Source organism: Bactrocera dorsalis, chromosome 2 (assembly GCF_023373825.1).
Source record: "Bactrocera dorsalis isolate Fly_Bdor chromosome 2, ASM2337382v1, whole genome shotgun sequence".
Lineage (NCBI taxonomy): Eukaryota > Metazoa > Arthropoda > Insecta > Diptera > Tephritidae > Bactrocera > Bactrocera dorsalis.
Genome location: NC_064304.1, coordinates 101,438,051 through 101,455,676, shown reverse-complemented (window position 1 = coordinate 101,455,676; position 17,626 = coordinate 101,438,051). Strand labels below are relative to the sequence as shown.

Below are 17,626 nucleotides of genomic sequence, written 5' to 3'. Positions count from 1 at the left end.
TTTGCCAATAAGGAAGCGAGCTTCTATGAGAGGGGCATTATGAAGTTGGCATCTCGTTGGGAACGCGTCATCGAACAAAACGGCGCATATTTGACTTGAATCGCATTATTGTAACCAATTTTATGAACAATTGAAAATTCAATAAAAATACCGCAAGACTTTTTTGACAACCTAGTATTTTAATTCTTCGTGATTAATGTTAAATCAAAACTTATTAGTTTGTTAAGAAAAACTCGTCTATATTAGTAGATTGGATATTATATTTAATATCTGGAATTTTTTTTAACACTTTATTAGTATGTGGGCGTTATAGAATATGAAGCTTATATATTAGAATGTATGTATATTATTTTCATAATAATAATGTATACATTTATATTTTTAACTAAAAAAGCTACACAAAATCTGTTATATTTCGCTAACTACACTAATAGACTATTACGCTAACTTTTGTATAGCCCCCTTAATACGAAAGTAAGAACAAGGAACAAGGAAAACTAATAGTAAAAGCATAAAAAATGTTTTATGGCTTAAGTAAAAACCTAATCACAAGAAATTAAAATAATCCAATTTTATAATTTATAATGTAACCGTAGTTCTCGTTCGTGCAAAAGCTCTTAAATAATTGATAATCAAAACTAAGTAATAATATATCATAAACACATTAACAAAATACCGTCATCATCTAAGAAATTTATACATTTAACATATTTTATTAAAAACCAATTGTTATTAATTGAATTTTTTGATATTATTATATTGCTTAACGCTGAACTGATTTTGGAGTTTTTAAAATTTTTAGATAAACTAGTTGCTCTTCTGGATACAATATATGACATAATCTATATTTTTAATTTTTTTACGTTTCAAAGTCTATATTCGTAAATAGGTCTCAATGTCATGGCAATTTTACTAACAAGTATTTAGTATACCTTATATTCTAACATACCTAAGAAACAACTGTTGCATATTAAATAGAATTCAAACGCGCTTTAACAAATAGCGATTTTATGGTTGGAAAAATCGTTTTTTTGCATTTTCTTAAAGTATATCCCTTTAAGATTATTTCTTGTAAATTTCATAGAGATCTGAGCACTAGAACCAAAGTTACAGCTGTCAACAGCGCGCTCCTCCCATATGCCCCCAAGTACGTGCCAAAACTTTAAACGCGATTATCTCGAAATGATGTTTTTTAAAAAGTACCGTTGCGGTGAGCAAGGTTTCTAAAGAACCATGCGACCTATCGGTCTAATTTTTTGCTAGCTACTTGAAAACTACAATATCTCGTACTTGAACGAAGGATTTGGTGAAATAAACATTTTTACACAAGCGGTGATGATTTTACTGAAAAAAAAAACGATTTTTGTGGGTCTAAAAATTCAGTTTTTCATTCCCAAAAAAAACTCTTGTTTCAAGTAAAAACTCCTTCGTTCAAGTATGAGATATTGATCGATAGATCACATGGTTCTTGAGAAACTTTGCTCACCACAGTGGTACTTTTTAAAAAACATCATTTTGAGATAATCGCGTTTAAAGTTTTGGCACGTACTTGGGGGCATATGGGAGGAGCGCGCTGTTGACAGCTGTAACTTTGGTTCTAGTGCTCAGATCTCTATGAAATTTACAAGAAATAATCTTAAAGGGATATACTTTAGAAACTTAACAAATAGCGATTTTATGGATTTAGAACATATTTCGTAAAAGGTTTTTGCTTTCTATTCAATTATATTTAGGTACTATTAGTCCCTGCAGCATGTCAAAACTATTTCCATCCGGTTGAACTGATACTATTGTGCCATCAATTGTCCTAACTTGAAGATAACCAACATCGTCAATACCAATGACAGTCGCCTCTTGTTGGCTTCCAAACTTGTCGCATATATTTACCTTTTGTAAACTATAAAAAATTAGGAATGAAATATATTAATACAAAAAATAATAGTCAAATTAATACTTATGCAGCCAATGTTCGTGATAGAGTTCATAAAAGTAATCAAAATCGCCCGACTTCACCTTCTCCAGGATGTTTTCAATTTCATTAAATGTTAACGCAATGAATTCCTCATATTTCAGTATTGGTATATTCGTACGATTTGTCTGATTATATTTCACAATAATGGAATTGATACAAGTTGTAGGTTTTTCATTATCCAAATTAATTCCGCATCCTATATTTGCTATGATTTTCGAACCGAAAATTGTTGTTTTCACAATAAGACCACCAATCTTTTGAACGCCATTTGCATAAATATCATTGGGCCATTTTAAACGAATGTCAAGATCCTTTTAAAGAGAAAACGGGTTGTGGATTTTAAATACTTTTTATTTTTATCGGGGAAAAAAATTTATGTACATGCAAGATTAATTTTGTCATTAATCATATATGAATTATGTGGCAACCCGTTTATTATTTTCTGTTATTGCTGATATTCGTACAATCGCTATTTTACTTACTCGTTAGTTTAGTTGTCTCTAAAATACTACAAATTTTTCAGCACGAGTTTTTACCGAAAAATTACGTTTATTTTCTCTTAAAAAAAGCAGCCTATAACAAAGTTGCTTTAAAAGAAAAAGTAAGTGAAATTCTTTTGAAGTGCGTACAAATAAAAGAATATTAAATATAAGACACATTATACAAATGGTAAACGTATTTCTCAAACGTTGTCTTTGAAGTCGCAATGAACTGTGCTATTCGAATAAAAAAAGGATGTATTTGTAATCACAATGTTTCTAGAATTGGCGTCGAATTCACTTTGTAGATATAATGGCAAAAACAAGTGTAACGCAATGGTTTACTGATTTGCATTTCATGTTTCTAAGCCATTATTCTACACTTGCGAACTTAATTCATATACAAATGAAAAATCGATTATGTTGTGTTGTACTTTTTTTGGTGCGTATTTTTCGTTACCACCTAAGGATACGCTAGACAAGTAGTTAAGACGGACGGTATAAGAAACGAGCGATATGCGGCAAAAAGCCGACTTCGACCGAGACCGAGCCAACATAAAAACAACAAAAGCAAAAAAAGACAATGTGTGATCATAATGATACCACCCGAAAAATGCATTTTGAGTGTCAGCAATATATAAACAATGTATATATGTATGGGTATTTATAAAAATGAATTAAAAATATTGCTCTAGTTACTTTCCATAACACGTCTAATTTACTTCAGTAAATTCATTTTTTGTTTTTAATGCAGTAACCGGATAGTACTCCACCCTGCCATCGACACCATCACTACCCCCTGAAAAATGACCACCACATCCGCAGACACAGCTCCGTTACCGGTCAACGATCTTGATGTCATACAGGATATGATAGACATTTCGGCCGATCGTTTAGAGGGTTTGCGTACACAATGTGCCACAAGCGCTACTTTAACTCAGCAAGAAATCCGTAGTCTTGAGTCGAAATTAGTTCGAATGTTCTCAAAATTGTTGTTAACCAAATCACGTTTAAATGAAAGGATACCAGCAAGCGGTTTATCTCATACTACTAGCACGGAGCTAAAAAAATGGCTACGAGTTGTTGGAATAAGTCAAGAATCATCAAATATTTGTCTGACCCGCTTGTCCACATTAGAGCAACTTCTAGAACAGAGTGATGAGGAACTTAAGCATTTATTAAGCAATAATTCGAGTTATCGAAAAGATGAAGATATAAGAAGGCTTACAACTGCTATGCAGAACTTACGTAAATGTAAAGAAAGCCTAAGCATTTTGGAGAGTGAGAACTCCACCAATAGCACAATAGGTGGAAATAATGTTTCTACTGAGAAGAAAGAACCTCTGACTGAACAATTGTTTTGGGACTCATGGGACCGTCATCATAATCATCACCATCACCGTAGCAGTATGGGAAATATCGGCGTAACAGCCTCGCCACGACCACATCGAATGCTTACCAAACAAGGAAAACCACACCATCACCAATCAGCGGGAAATAGTCGTCAGTCGCCTTCTCACGATCACACATGTAAATCATCATCAACTGCAGCAATCAATAATGCCACTGACGATTTGTCTAGTATACAAGGTTCTACACTTACACTGACGCTAACACCATCCCCACCTAATTCTCCATTCACACCCACTAGTATAATCAGCAATTTCAGTACGGTTTGCAGTGGAGGAAGCAGTGTAAATGGCACACCACAACGTAGCAAACCGGCTGGTACGCCACCGCCAATGAAAAAACATCAGACGTTATTATCCAACATGCAACAACATACACCTACACATATTTCCAGTATTATTTCGAATATACCTGCCAGCAATCCGGACGGTACAATGATACCATTAGCCAAATCCAAATCAAATGGGTCTCAATTTCGCGACACGCCATTGTCAAGTACTGGTTCTCCACAATCACAATCATTAGCGTCATCGGTAGTTGGCGCATCAATGATGACTAACAACAAATCGACATTATCACGTTCCCGCCTGAACACCGACCCTAGCCCTGATAGTTTTTCGTCTGCTAGCTCGGACGTTTTTGTAGAAAATAATAATAATCCAAATAATCTTCAAGTACCACGATCTCCGGGCACATTGCCATTAGGCATGGGGCACACGATATCACATCGTTTTGCCAAGGTCTTCCAGGTGATGTCAACGTGTGACCTTTGTCAAAAACAAATGTTCTTCGGTTTGAAGTGCAAAGAATGCAAGTATCGTTGTCATAAGGACTGTGAACAAAATGTACCACCATCATGTGGCCTACCCTCGGAATTTGTTGATGAGTTTAAGAAAACAATTAATGATCATGGAGGATTTGCTTCGTTGCAACATAGTCAGACCACAGCGAATACATCACCAATTCAAAGGCAAAAGCGTGATAGTAGTTCACCTGCCTCGAGTTGTAATAGCTCGAGTCCGTCTAGTCCAGCGCTATTCAATCTCCAACAACAACAGATAACAGCACATGCGGGAGCTGTTTTCATTCCAAGCGGTGGTAATATGATGAGCTCTTCCGGTGGTGGCAGCTCAAGTACGAGCTCTAACATGCTGTCCACTCCATCCTCATTCCACAAGCACGCAAGTCTTTTCAATTTTCCAGATGTAACCATCACATCTAACTGCAATCAAGCTGTGGGTGGTACTACGCAAACACTTTATTCCTCGCAAACCAGTGGGACGGATTCGACGAGTGGCGAATTCAATTGCTCACAGCAGTCTGATTTCCACGATTGCAACAATTCGCTCACATCTTCAATCAACAAATCGAGTCATGGTAGTGACAGTTTATCAAACAACACTGTTGTTACATGCGTGGGATCTTATTATAGCTGTACTAATGTTCCCAGCGTAACTGCTTCCACAAATAGCACCGTACATTCCATCAGCTCAAGCATAGTCAGCACAACAGGTTCGTTTTACCCGCGTAAACTCAGCTCAGCCGGTGTCGATAAGCGCGATCCATTTTCCGAACTTGCCGATACACACAAATCCAATGATAGTGATAAAACCGTCTCATTGTCGGGTAGTACTTCAGCCAGTACGGACTCTGATCGCACACCGATAAGATTAGATTCTACCGAAGATGGTGATTCGGGAAATTGGCCGAGACAAAACTCTTTGTCCCTCAAAGAATGGGATATACCCTATGACGATTTGCATTTGTTGGAATCAATCGGAAAGGGACGTTTTGGTACCGTACATCGGGCATTGTGGCATGGTGATGTGGCGGTTAAATTACTCAAAGAAGACTACTTGGACGATGAGCATATGTTGGAGGCATTTAAATTGGAAGTGGCCAATTTTAAGAAGACTCGTCATGAAAATTTAGTACTATTTATGGGTGCATGCATGAACCCACCCCATTTAGCCATTGTTACGTCATTGTGTAAAGGCAATACACTTTACACCTACATTCACGCACGTCGCGATAAATTTACCATCAACCGTACAACGCTGGTAGCACAACAAATCTCACAAGGTATGGGCTATCTTCACGCTCGTGGCATTCATCACAAAGACTTACGCACAAAGAATATTTTCTTAGAGAACGGCAAAGTGATTATTACCGATTTCGGTCTATTTAGTTCCACTAAATTATTATATTGCGAAATGGGTCTAGGAGTGCCTAATGGGTGGCTATGCTACTTGGCACCTGAACTGATGCGTGCCCTAATGCCAGTTAAACCGACCGAAGAAATTTTACCCTTCTCAAAGGCATCGGATGTGTATTCATTCGGGACAGTATGGTATGAGCTTTTATGTGGCGAATTCCCGTTCAAGTCCCAGCCACCGGAATCGGTTATTTGGCAGGTGGGACGCGGTATGAAGCAAACATTAGCCAACTTGCAGACGTCGCGTGATGTCAAAGACATACTTATGCTTTGCTGGTCATTTCAAGCGGACGACAGGCCAGATTTCGCGAAATTGCTTTCGCTTTTGGAGCGATTGCCGAAAAAACGTTTGGCGCGCAGCCCCTCACACCCCGTACAATTGTCACGTTCGGCAGAGTCTGTATTTTAATCAAATCTACAATATGTTGTGTACCTCATCAAAGGCGGGGCCACCCAAAGGAACTGAGACACATATGTACTACTATATGTATCAACGCATAAATTGAGTATAGTACTTTGGCAAGTGGCACAAAAACAAAAAAGGTTTATTGTAAACTAGATTTAAGTATTAAAAGCGAACACATTTACAAGTATGTTTAAATGTAAATGCACATGCTTAGTGTGTACGTTTATAAATATACCCGAAATAGGGTAAATCAAATATACTACTGTCAAGTACAATTTTCAAAGAAATTACATTATTAATTGATAATCATTGTAAATAATTGTTGATAAAAAAATACAGGAAAGATTTAAGAACATTACATGAAGTGTTTAAATTATATTGTACGAAATTTATAACATTTATTTAATTCCTATTACGTACTAAGTACAAATAAATGTAGCTTTTCATTTATTTTTTAAGAATCTTCTTTATGATTATGTTATATGTGAGTATATGATGTTTCGGGGACGTTAGAAATAATAATTGTCAGACATTGTTTCGAAACAATGCAATTGTAAATACATAATGTTTTGATAATTAAAACGACTACTGCACATTTTACAGATAACCAAAAGACAGTAATTCCAATGAGATTAGAAAACATGATAATGAGATACATACATAAATATGGCACGTATATATGTACAAATAAGTGAGCCATATTACAAAATTGAATATCTAAAATTTAATTGTTTCTGTACGTACCTATGTAAATGAAAGAATTTAGGGTATGAAATGTATGGCATATTGGCTTTAAATACCAAGAGAATAATAATCTATTATTATCCGATACGAGACCCAAACAACATTAAAATATGACGAAGTTGCGAAAGATTAAATAAATGAATATAATTGAGCTAAACATTGTTGTTACACTGCATATATTATTAGGAAATTAGGCACCAACGGGCTTAATCTTGCTAAGAATCGAACTAGTGTTCCAAATAGCGCAGTTCGGCATTGAAATTTGCATCTACATTAAGGTAAGGTTAGCTTTTTTAAAAAGGATGTGTATTAAATCCCGTGTGATATTCAAGAACTCCCCTAAATCGTTCCAAGGACTATATTAGCACAAAAAAATTTAACTGCACTGCTTGACAGATTTTATATTATTGCAAAGCTAGAATACTTTTCACAAAAAAACTTTCCATGCAAGAACTTGACTTTGATCGGAAATTGAGCGTTGTCTTGAAAAATAATCCGTACAAAACTTCGTTGTTATTGTTGTTGTAATGGTTATCTAAATAATCCAGTAAAATTTCATTAAGATGTATTGTCAAGTGAAATAGTTTTCTATACATGAACTTGACTTTGGTCGCTCAATTTGTGTAACAACTATATGCTATAGAGATCCGATCTAAAAATTGTGTTCGGAAATTGTAAAGTTGTCTCCGAAAATATTCTTTGTTAAACTTCGTCAAAATATCTCAATAAATAAAAAATATGTCCATGCAAGGACATGACTTTAACCGTTCAGTTTTTACAGCGGCAATATGCTAGTGGTTCGAATTGAAATTTTTTTTTCGGAGATTTTAGCTTTGCCTTAAACAAAACAAATAATATAGTGAAGATATTTTGATAAATAAAACGGTTTTCCATAAAATAACGTAATTTTGAACGTTCAGTTTCTATGGCAGCTGCATGCTAATCCGATTTCGGCAGATCCGACAAAAGAGCAGTTTTTGTGGAGAATATAATGTGTGCAAAATTTCAGTTTGATATCTCAAAAACTGGGAAACCAATTCGTACACTAAGTACAGTCAGCTCATCGTGCCGATCATTTATTTATATACTTTATAGGGTCTTCCACGTTTCTTTCTGGGTGGTACAAACTACGTGGAAAATTAAAATATCCTGTTCAGGGTATAATGAATATGTGTAAATCTCTAATATAAATATTATATTTGGAATATTTCAGTTTTCGGTTCGATTATGATATCTCATACAGGTATTTTAGAATTAAAACAATTTATTTTCGTCCAATTTACAACAATAATTTCATATTTTAGAAACCATATTTGCCTCAATTATACTCTTGGCCGATTCAGGATTTTCCTTCTAAATCTTTAATGCTATAAAACATATGGAAATATTCTTATTCCTTACCTTATAAGTCGGATTTCCTTTCAATGTGGTCACCATAGCCAAACCGATGATGTGTTGCAATAATGGCAGACGTCTACCCAAGGCTGAATCCAACGAGAAATGTAATTGCAACGAAAACATAGCACAACCGAGAGGGCTAATCCACTACACAGAAAAAACAAAAGTAATTGAAATTTCAGCCACGTTTGAGTCTGAAGGAAAGTAACTTCGTATATGAGTTATCCTCACCTGATTGTTGCTACGTCCGACACCTTCCATTTGTTGACGCACCAAAACCGCGATGCCGTCCATTAGCTCCAGATCGCTTATTACATTCATACTGGTACTTACCACGGGTGCATATATAACGAGCCGTCCAATATATTTGGTTTTTAAATTCTATATTAAGAAAAAAGTTTTGTGTAAAGTACACATTTTTGTTATTTTTATAAAATCATGGAATAGTAATAAAATAGTATTTCTCTTATTTTACATATATGAACTAAAGCCATGTAAAAATACAACTTCGCTCCGGAAGCGGATTTAAGTATTTTATTTCCATAATTAGCTTACTTACATCAAAGTATTCCACGGTTGAAAAATCCTCCGGACAAGAATGTATCAGTATTGGAAGAACATTTGTATTAGCGCTTTTGGGTTTATCACCCTTATCGCAAAACTGCATGGTCAATTTGGAAGTGGTTATAATGTTACTCTTAGCTCCAGAAGTCTTAATTTTCTCCAACAATTCAAATTTTGACTGTAAATAATGTTTACAAAAATAACAATAAATTTCCGTTGCGATAGTCTTTAGTGCTTAAACAAATTAATCAACAACTATTACTCTCATAATATAAAAGTAAAGGAAGCCCAGATATTATAAACTTCGTGGCGATTTTAATATAGCCTATACTATTAAAATCGCCACGAAGTTTATAATGCCAACGAAATTTGTGAAGTTTACGGATACGATTCTATTCTGTATCAGTTCGTGTAGTATAACAATGGCTCGCTTGCTTTCGTTCTGGAAATTTCGATTTACACTGATGGAATAATGTCTCTAGAGGATAAATGGCAAAAAGCGGTCGACCAAAGGGGTACATATTTGTTTATTTATTTATTAGTATAAATATAAAAAAAATAACTTGAAGTTTCATTAGAAATACGAAAAGATTTATTGCAAAAGATAAAAAATCCATGTAAGATTTATGGGCTTTTGCGTTTCTTACTTAAAGAGCTTGTTTACGTTGGATCTGTTTTTAGGGTAAAACTGAAAACTTGAGGCACTTGCAAAATAAAACAATATGGGAAATAACGGAAACAGAATATAACATTTGTACATACATACATATGTATTTTTTTAGCATCCTTACCTCATGTCTCCCAAGAAAATATGCTTCCTGATATGTGCATTTGGCACCGTTAGTATTAAATTGCTGTACGCTTATATCCAAATGCTTGTTCAGTAAGTGTGCTAAAATTTCCATTCGAACTTGTTCATTCTGCATTAGAATCTTGTACTTGGATTCATCCATTTCGAATTGTGAAGGATTCGTTTCCAAATGTACCTTGAAAATTTATGAATATTATTTAAAATAATTATTTATTAATTATATTAAAATAATTATTAACTCAAAAAAATATTTTTGAGAATATTCAATTTGAATATCTGATAAAATATTCTAACTATATAACGTTTAACATCATATTGCCAAACTTTGCGAATAGTTCTGTCTACATACATATGAAATTGACTGAAATTCAAACTACGAATTTATCATCCCGATTTCAAAGAGTGTTGCTTATTTCGAGATAACAATACATACTTAAAACTCGAACATAAAGGGTATAATAAATTTTTTGTCACGATTACTGGATGCATATTGCATGGAGTCAGGTTTTCTATTGTGTAACTACCAACATTCTTTCCATTTTTTGCTGAATTCGACCACGTCTTATAGTATAATTGTACTTTATGAACTACATACATATGTATGTATTCAGAGAAAAAATTAAACAAGGTGAAATTGCACTCGCATGTATTTAATAATGGAGTGCCAACGCACTAATTTATATGCTCAAAATTGTGATAAAGGATTAATGAAAATTTGAAGTTCACTACTATTTAACGGTTGATTACCTGCGAGAAAACTGCACATCCTCCACTTTGCACGCTGTTCGCCAATAATAAACTGGGTGTATTCCACGTTTCCTCAGTGCCAAGCACTTTCACATCTAGATTGTGCACTTTACCACGAAGATCCTGAAGTTCGACAGACCTTGGACATACTAGAGCTCTAAGGGCCGATTTTTTGTTTTGTTTTTGCACCACATAAATGTATGTATGTATGTACGAAGAAATTGCCACAACACACACAAGAACGAGCAAAAGGTATAATGAAAACAAACGGAAACAGACACACAAAGAAATGTGGAGAAAATTTGAACATAAATCGTATAAGGAAAGGGCAAACCAAAATTTGGAATAACCGAAAGAGTGTTTATAATTCATACAAATATTCATTATTATATTCCCAAATCATTCAAAGCCAGTTTGTACAAATAGACAAAGAATAAAATAAACGAGTATGTATGAAACAGGTACATATAAATATATGTGTAGGTAGTAAATATTATAAATGAACAACAATTTAGTTAAATTTATAACGGCAAGACAAAAAGTTTAACATATACATATGTATACGCACACATAATGATGGTTGTTTTTTTAATAAAGCAATACAAAATGTTACACAAAATTAGAGAAAAAGAATTGTACAATAAAAAATGCATATAAATTAGTAAATTATTCCAAATGAGGTAAAGCTAACTATACTGTGTTCGAATTACGAATTTTTAAAACACTCGAAGTGATCGAAACAATATATATTTGTTTTATACATTTCAAAAGTGTAAGAGCAAAAATTTAACTCAGTATAAACACCTATCTCAAAATAAAGTAAAATATGTCTTATTTTTTAATGATTATGGTAATTCGGTATTTAATCCTTAGACGCTGCGTTAAATACCAATATACTTGTAGGCGCATATACGTACATATATATGTACATATAATCAAGAAGTAAGAGCTACAGCGGATGTGATATTACTAGAGAATTTAATATGGCCACAATTATGCATTCTCAAACAATTGAAAAAAAAGTAAAAACAATATACGAAAAGTGTTCATAAACATCTTGCATCATCCCTTCTCCTCAATTATGTACTATACAAATAAATTTAATTGTTTTCTGTGTAATTATGTGTAGTCTAAGCATGTGATTGCAGAAATGTTTTTCAAAAACTTACGGTTTTCTCGTAGTTGATTGTGTAGCATCGTCACTATCCGTAGAGAAGTTTTTCTTTACGGGCGAAGGCTGATAACAAAATATATGATGCATCATTTTTATTTTTTGCCATTTATCGTACGAGAACTGCACCAGTTCATTTTCACGCACCTATGTAAAAGCAAGATATTTAACTCTATAAATCCAAAAATACGAGCAGGCAGAATAAACAGCTGTTCGCTTTTTGTATAAAAAAAAAACAAAGTGCGCTTATATTCAATCACCTCCGCAGTTCGATAGTTGGGCAGCACAAAATTTAGTATATCCGAACATAAGGAGAGTACTCTTCCACCGCACAAAAAAAAATCAACTAGTATCTCTCCAACATTTGTAGACACATTGCCACAGACTACTAAAAGTCCAGTGTTTTTCATCCAATATTTTTGTGTTAACTGTTGTGGAGTCATTGCATAAATTGTATACCTTAAAAGAATGTCAAAAAGTTTTTACGCAGAAATATAAATTAATCTTATGGTCACTTTATATTATTTACCTTTCCCGATCTAAAATATTCTTAAGCGTAGACAGTGCTCCCTCACGCGAACTAGCGCTTTCGGAATAAACAAATACATTAGTTGGTTTACTTGGGTTAGAAATATCGGTGCTTTTTAAACTAAGACCCTTGCTCTGATCTTCATTTGATAATGCTTCATAACTTGTGGATGCGTGCGTGGAAGTTGGTAAGTCACTTTTGCTAATTTTATTTTTTTGTAGCGGTGTAGTTTCTAAAGGTATCGATCGTTGTTTTTGTGATGATGTGGATACAATTGCTGAGGCTACCTTATCAAAATCAGTAGATTGGTTCGCGCTGTTGGAAGGCATTTTGGCACGTGCTATAGTTGTTGTTATTATGGCTGCAGCCGCAGAAATGGTAATAGGTGGATCAGAGAGTGGAAGTGTTGGTGATATCAGCGCAGATTTTGCTGAAGACTTTTCTGTTACTGTTGTTGATGCGGAAGCTTCGGGAACCTAAAGGATTGTTTTCAAATTTAATTCATATGCATTTAAAATCAATTTCTACTGACCTTAGTAGTCTTGAAGCGACTTTCGGTTCCGCTGCCATTGGTGTTAGCAGCGACTGGCTTTCTAATTTCGGTCGGTTTAGCCTTGATTTTGGACAAAGGTGAAGCAAGTTGAACAGGATTTTCAGTTTCTATGGTTACTTTTGTCACCATGGACGATTTACTAGGTTTAACAATTGAAGTTGTTTTGACATCCATCAGAGTGTCGGATGTTTCGGAATATTTTTTGGCATAAGTAGTTGTGCCAACAGCTTCTGGCTGTTGTAAATTGCTTGACTTAGAAATCGCGACGCTTCCAGTTACCTGTTGCTCGTAAGGTATAAGATCAGGCTTAACCACAACATCACCTGCAGCTTTACCCTCGGTACGACTTTTTTGACTCTCAAACTCAGTTGCTTGATGTGCTAATACGCTCAATGCACGTAAATGCTCTAAATGTCGCTGCCAATCCTCGTGACTTAAGTTCAACTCGCACTGGCGTACAGGCTTGCGCAAATGGCTGGCCAACATGTTCATGGGCTGCGGTTTACCCTCATATTTAATAGCTGGCAAATTAAGAAAGGATGTATTAATTATATTACAAATGATTACTTATTAATGAAACAAGAATGACATTTACGTAAATGTTCTTTTGAATTAAATATGGCAATTTATAAAAAAAAATACACATTAATTATTAACACATAATTTATAACTAGCTTACACTCAATCCTCAGTAATTGTAGCTGATCGTTAATGAGAAATTTATTTTGTAAATATGTGGACAACAACAATTTGGTAAAATGTTCCACATCAGTCTCAATGAGCACAGCAAGATGTGAGTCAACCTTCCATGCTATTAGCTTACCAAAATTTTCAATCTGAAAAAATTAAAAACAAAGCTGTTAAAAACAATTTGAATTTTGAAACAGAGTGTAATATACATGTAATTTCGTATTTGTGATTTAATCTTCCAAGTCTCAAATGATAAATTATTTGCAAAATGAAGTTTTATATTAAACAATTAAAAATTTGGCATGTTATTTTCGCATACCCGTATATGATTTGCAGAATTCTCAAACTCATAACAAGGTTGAATATCGGCTTCCAATAAGAGATGCAAAATATCCTCTTTCCTTAAAGCAGCAAAGTGATCCAATAAAGCTTTTGGATTTGTTGAGTGAGCGAAGGGAAGTAGCTTATTCTCCACTGACGCATTATTCTCATCAAATGATATCCACGGCTTTAATTGAACCACTTGCACCGGATGTAGACAGCAACCGCGATGTGAACCATTTAACCAAAGTATTTCAGAAACACGCGCAGCATTTCGGTTGTGACAAAAATCTGAAGCCGCTAATGAAGGATCTATGAACACACAAATAGGTACCATTAAATACATACAAATGTTGATATTTAATAAGTATTTAGCTCGTTATTTGTCTCACCAAAACCATCGTCATTTTCAGTAGGCAACGTGTAGAATGAAATGCTGGTATTTAGAGCTAATTGCTGTCCAATTTTTGTACAGACGTTCTTTATACGCGAAGACTGCAGGAATGTAGCAGTGGCATAATATAAAGTCAGCATATTTACGCAGATTTTATAGTTAAACTCGAAAAGATTATATATTGCAAGTAATTAATGTACTTTATACACTTAATAACTTTCCGGATATCAAAAATTTATTGTAGGAACATAACATATATTAATTTCTAAATCATTTTTCGGTTATATTGAAGATTATGGATTTTGGTTTCGTAATTGACGTTATTTCCGTTTCCACTGCAGTACGGATTATTGGACGTAAGATTTTCTTTACATTTGTTCTTTTTTTCCTTTGCCAATAATGACTTGTGAATAAGCCTTGCTCACAATTTTAGCTATTTAGTTGTTAGTTGTCATCTATTTCACCTTTTCTTGTATTTGCTTTTCAGATTTGAACACTTTTCGCGTTATCGCATTATCCTATATTGACAGTTGTTGTTATTCCGATTTGTTATCATTGTTATTTGTTTCGCCGGTTTTTCCACCTCTTCTATTTTCCCTATTAAAGTAGGGATGTGCTTATATAGGTATAAATATCTTAATACTCGATAACACCATTTATATTCAAGGTACAAGGTTGTGTCGAAAGCTTAGTTTACTCACCAACTCTTATTGCGTAAGAAATATTTAAAACTCACGGCATAATTATTATTCAGTCAGCCCTTGAATACATATTCTTCTTAATTTTAAACTTTTTAATTTCTTCGTTAAGGCTAAGACCCCTGCAAACTTTTAAATATTTGTACGGCTCGAACATTTCTGCTTGATCCTATTATGCAAAGCACTTTATAAAATAACAATTGCCAACATAATATTTCCAATATTTTATGCTATTTATCCCTTGAACAATTTGATAAAAGCTTCGAACATTGTATGTAAATCATCCATAAGTTTCATATATGACAGCATTCAACAGTGCGCACAAGTTTAAAAACGAAAAGAGAATTCGACGAAAAGATGAGTAAAAACTTAAGCAGAGGAAAATTAAAATAAAAAAGACGTTCTTAGACTTACGGCAATTGTCAATATTTGCCTAGACTTTTCTGCATTCGTACATAAACCAAGATTTCAATAATTTGAAAATATTTGCTTATAAATTAAATTAGATACCGATCAAATAAAAAAAATTGAAATACAGCAGACATGCCGGTAAATATAATATCTTAAACATACCGAAATCATAAAACCTTTTAAAGCATAGCGGGGTGCGGTCAGTTCACCCAACATATAAAAAGAAACGAAAGTAATATACTGTTTATATATTAAAATATTTTCTAGGCCTACCATTCACAGATTAAGGAATTTCCCCAAGTGGTTGGAAATATGGCTATATTGCCTTTACGAACTCAAGCTCGTGGACCTGCTCCCAGTGCCAATATTGAAAACGATATCATTGATGAGTCACTATATTACTTCAAAGCAAATGTTTTTTTCCGTACATATGAGATAAAGGTAATAACTCAATATTATTTTTCGTATATATGTATAAGAAAGTAACAAAACACATTTTTTAGTCTGAAGTTGATCGCGTTCTCATTTATATTACACTATACATCACCGAATGTTTGAAGCGCTTACAACGCTGTAGCAACAAAAATCAAGGCACACAAGAAATGTACAGCTTAGCTATTTCAAAATTTGATATCCCTGGAGATGCTGGATTCCCATTAAATGCTGTTTATGCTAGACCACAAAATACACAAGAAGCAGGTAAGTTATAAACAGCGGTTACAGTACCTGTTAAACAAACATTGATATTTAAATACAAACATCGGTTTCAGATTTAATGCGCCAATATTTCTTACAACTGCGACATGAAATCGGAAATCGTGTTTGCGAGAAAGTATTCAACAGTGAAGATGGAAAGCCCAATAAATGGTGGATTTGTTTCGCCAAAAAGAAGTTTATGGAGAAATCTTTGTCTGGCCCTGGGCAATAGACATAAGTGATGTCAATTAAATTCGCAACTACCATTTATTACAAAATATTTAGGCTCAAAATGAATAATAAAGTGTTACATATATATAATTGCATTAATTAGAACCTTTATTCAAGCTATATTGAAGTATAATATATGTAACGAATTTGAGGACTTTAACTCGTCGTAACTCAAATAATTTATCGGTATAAGTGATCTGCTTGCAAATTAGATGCAATCTCCGATTCCCATTTATCTCCATTGCAAAGCAGCTTCTCCTTATTGTACAATAATTCTTCATGTGTCTCAGTTGAGAATTCAAAGTTGGGGCCCTCCACAATGGCGTCAACCGGGCACGCTTCCTAAAAATTTAAAGGATTAATCTCAATTTTTGAGTAATTGCTTTTGTGTACTACCTGACAAAAACCACAATAGATGCACTTAGTCATATCTATATCGTATCGCGTTGTACGCCGACTACCGTCGGAACGAGTTGTTGCTTCAATCGTAATAGCTTGCGCTGGACATATTGCTTCGCACAATTTACAAGCAATACAACGCTCCTCTCCACTTGGATATCGTCGGAGAGCATGCTCTCCACGGAAACGGGGACTTAATGGTCCTTTTTCAAAGGGGTAGTTGATAGTGGCTGGTTCTTTAAATATGTGTGCCAAAGTCACAGCAAAACCTCGAAAAAGTTCTCCTAAAAACATTGTTGTTGCTGCGCGGTCAGTGATCTCATTGATTTCCATACTCAACTCTTTGTTATTGACATAGACATAGCCCTTCGGTACAGTTACTATATCTTTGCCAGCTGCACATAAGCGGAGACTGGTTCCAAACATGCGATGACCTATGACATTTTATAATATAATTATTTTATCCTTGAACTAAGATGTGACATAACTCCCATAACCTCAACCATACAATAAAATAAGCGAAATATAGTTCTTAAACAATTCAATTCATTTTTAAACTTACCATTTCTCGAAAGCGTAAAAACTTTAGCCGGTAAAGCCATTTTAGTTGTAATGTATGTTCCAACCTCCAAATTGACTGATTAGTTGATTATTTGGAATCTGTTGCAATCGGTGGCTGAAAACAATTTTTACCACCTCTGCTTACTTATTCCTTAACTCTTGTTGAAAACTAATTGGTTTAATGTCAATACTTTTTGTTTTGCTCACTTGTCCGTATAGCGAACAA

The 17,626-nt window shown here is 34.3% G+C and overlaps 4 protein-coding genes across 6 annotated transcripts; 2 read left to right on the top strand and 2 right to left on the bottom strand.

The window, feature by feature from the left end:
- Positions 1 to 786: 786 nt before the first annotated feature.
- Positions 787 to 15,331, bottom strand: LOC105225980 (biotin--protein ligase). Of its 2 annotated transcripts, XM_029550088.2 has the most exons (15): positions 14,403 to 15,331; positions 14,009 to 14,322; positions 13,679 to 13,835; positions 12,979 to 13,520; positions 12,447 to 12,922; positions 12,178 to 12,376; positions 11,916 to 12,064; positions 10,747 to 10,903; positions 9,980 to 10,174; positions 9,184 to 9,366; positions 8,856 to 9,005; positions 8,628 to 8,771; positions 1,955 to 2,283; positions 1,682 to 1,897; positions 787 to 1,014 (listed from the first exon to the last, which is right to left on the bottom strand). In XM_029550088.2, the coding sequence occupies exons 1-14, from the start codon at positions 14,542 to 14,544 to the stop codon at positions 1,720 to 1,722; spliced, it is 3,315 nt and encodes a 1,104-aa protein (XP_029405948.2). In that variant the 5' UTR covers positions 14,545 to 15,331; the 3' UTR covers positions 787 to 1,014; positions 1,682 to 1,719. The 2 variants fall into 2 exon arrangements, with proteins under 2 accessions (XP_029405948.2, XP_011202976.2); XM_011204674.3 differs by lacking the exon at positions 787 to 1,014 and having other exon boundaries at positions 1,665 to 1,897; positions 10,747 to 10,885.
- On the top strand, positions 2,414 to 6,932 carry LOC105225979 (kinase suppressor of Ras 2). The gene is made up of 2 exons (XM_011204669.4): positions 2,414 to 2,573; positions 3,206 to 6,932. Exon 2 carries the CDS (start codon positions 3,258 to 3,260, stop codon positions 6,483 to 6,485), a length of 3,228 nt encoding a protein of 1,075 aa, XP_011202971.2. The 5' UTR covers positions 2,414 to 2,573; positions 3,206 to 3,257; the 3' UTR covers positions 6,486 to 6,932.
- A 166-nt stretch (positions 15,332 to 15,497) lies between the features above and the next one.
- Positions 15,498 to 16,535, top strand: LOC105225982 (actin-related protein 2/3 complex subunit 3). 2 transcript variants are annotated; one of them, XM_011204677.3, is made up of 4 exons: positions 15,498 to 15,651; positions 15,781 to 15,954; positions 16,017 to 16,212; positions 16,284 to 16,535. In XM_011204677.3, the coding sequence occupies exons 1-4, from the start codon at positions 15,646 to 15,648 to the stop codon at positions 16,439 to 16,441; spliced, it is 534 nt and encodes a 177-aa protein (XP_011202979.2). In that variant the 5' UTR covers positions 15,498 to 15,645; the 3' UTR covers positions 16,442 to 16,535. The 2 variants fall into 2 exon arrangements, with proteins under 2 accessions (XP_011202979.2, XP_019845720.2); XM_019990161.3 differs by having other exon boundaries at positions 15,510 to 15,712.
- Positions 16,526 to 17,577, bottom strand: LOC105225981 (NADH dehydrogenase (ubiquinone) 23 kDa subunit). Its single transcript, XM_011204676.4, has 3 exons — positions 17,402 to 17,577; positions 16,837 to 17,273; positions 16,526 to 16,782 (listed from the first exon to the last, which is right to left on the bottom strand). Exons 1-3 carry the CDS (start codon positions 17,439 to 17,441, stop codon positions 16,621 to 16,623), a joined length of 639 nt encoding a protein of 212 aa, XP_011202978.1. The 5' UTR covers positions 17,442 to 17,577; the 3' UTR covers positions 16,526 to 16,620.
- Positions 17,578 to 17,626: the final 49 nt, after the last annotated feature.

Excerpts from the sequence above, each read along its gene's own strand:
- LOC105225981 (XM_011204676.4), bottom strand. The coding sequence starts at position 17,441 with ATGGCTTTACCGGCTAAAGTTTTTACGCTTTCGAGAAATG. Across the intron at positions 17,274-17,401 it reads TTTTACGCTTTCGAGAAATG|GTCATCGCATGTTTGGAACC; the intron begins GTAAGTTTAAAA and ends AAAATGTCATAG. Across the intron at positions 16,783-16,836 it reads TCTATTGTGGTTTTTGTCAG|GAAGCGTGCCCGGTTGACGC; the intron begins GTAGTACACAAA and ends TTAAATTTTTAG.
- LOC105225979 (XM_011204669.4), top strand. The coding sequence starts at position 3,258 with ATGACCACCACATCCGCAGACACAGCTCCGTTACCGGTCAACGATCTT.
- LOC105225980 (XM_029550088.2), bottom strand. The coding sequence starts at position 14,544 with ATGCTGACTTTATATTATGCCACTGCTACATTCCTGCAGTCTTCGCGT. Across the intron at positions 13,521-13,678 it reads ACAATTACTGAGGATTGAGT|CTATTAAATATGAGGGTAAA; the intron begins GTAAGCTAGTTA and ends TTAATTTGCCAG. Across the intron at positions 9,006-9,183 it reads CAACCGTGGAATACTTTGAT|AATTTAAAAACCAAATATAT; the intron begins GTAAGTAAGCTA and ends TTCTTAATATAG.
- LOC105225982 (XM_011204677.3), top strand. Across the intron at positions 15,955-16,016 it reads TCCGTACATATGAGATAAAG|TCTGAAGTTGATCGCGTTCT; the intron begins GTAATAACTCAA and ends CACATTTTTTAG. Across the intron at positions 16,213-16,283 it reads ACAAAATACACAAGAAGCAG|ATTTAATGCGCCAATATTTC; the intron begins GTAAGTTATAAA and ends CATCGGTTTCAG.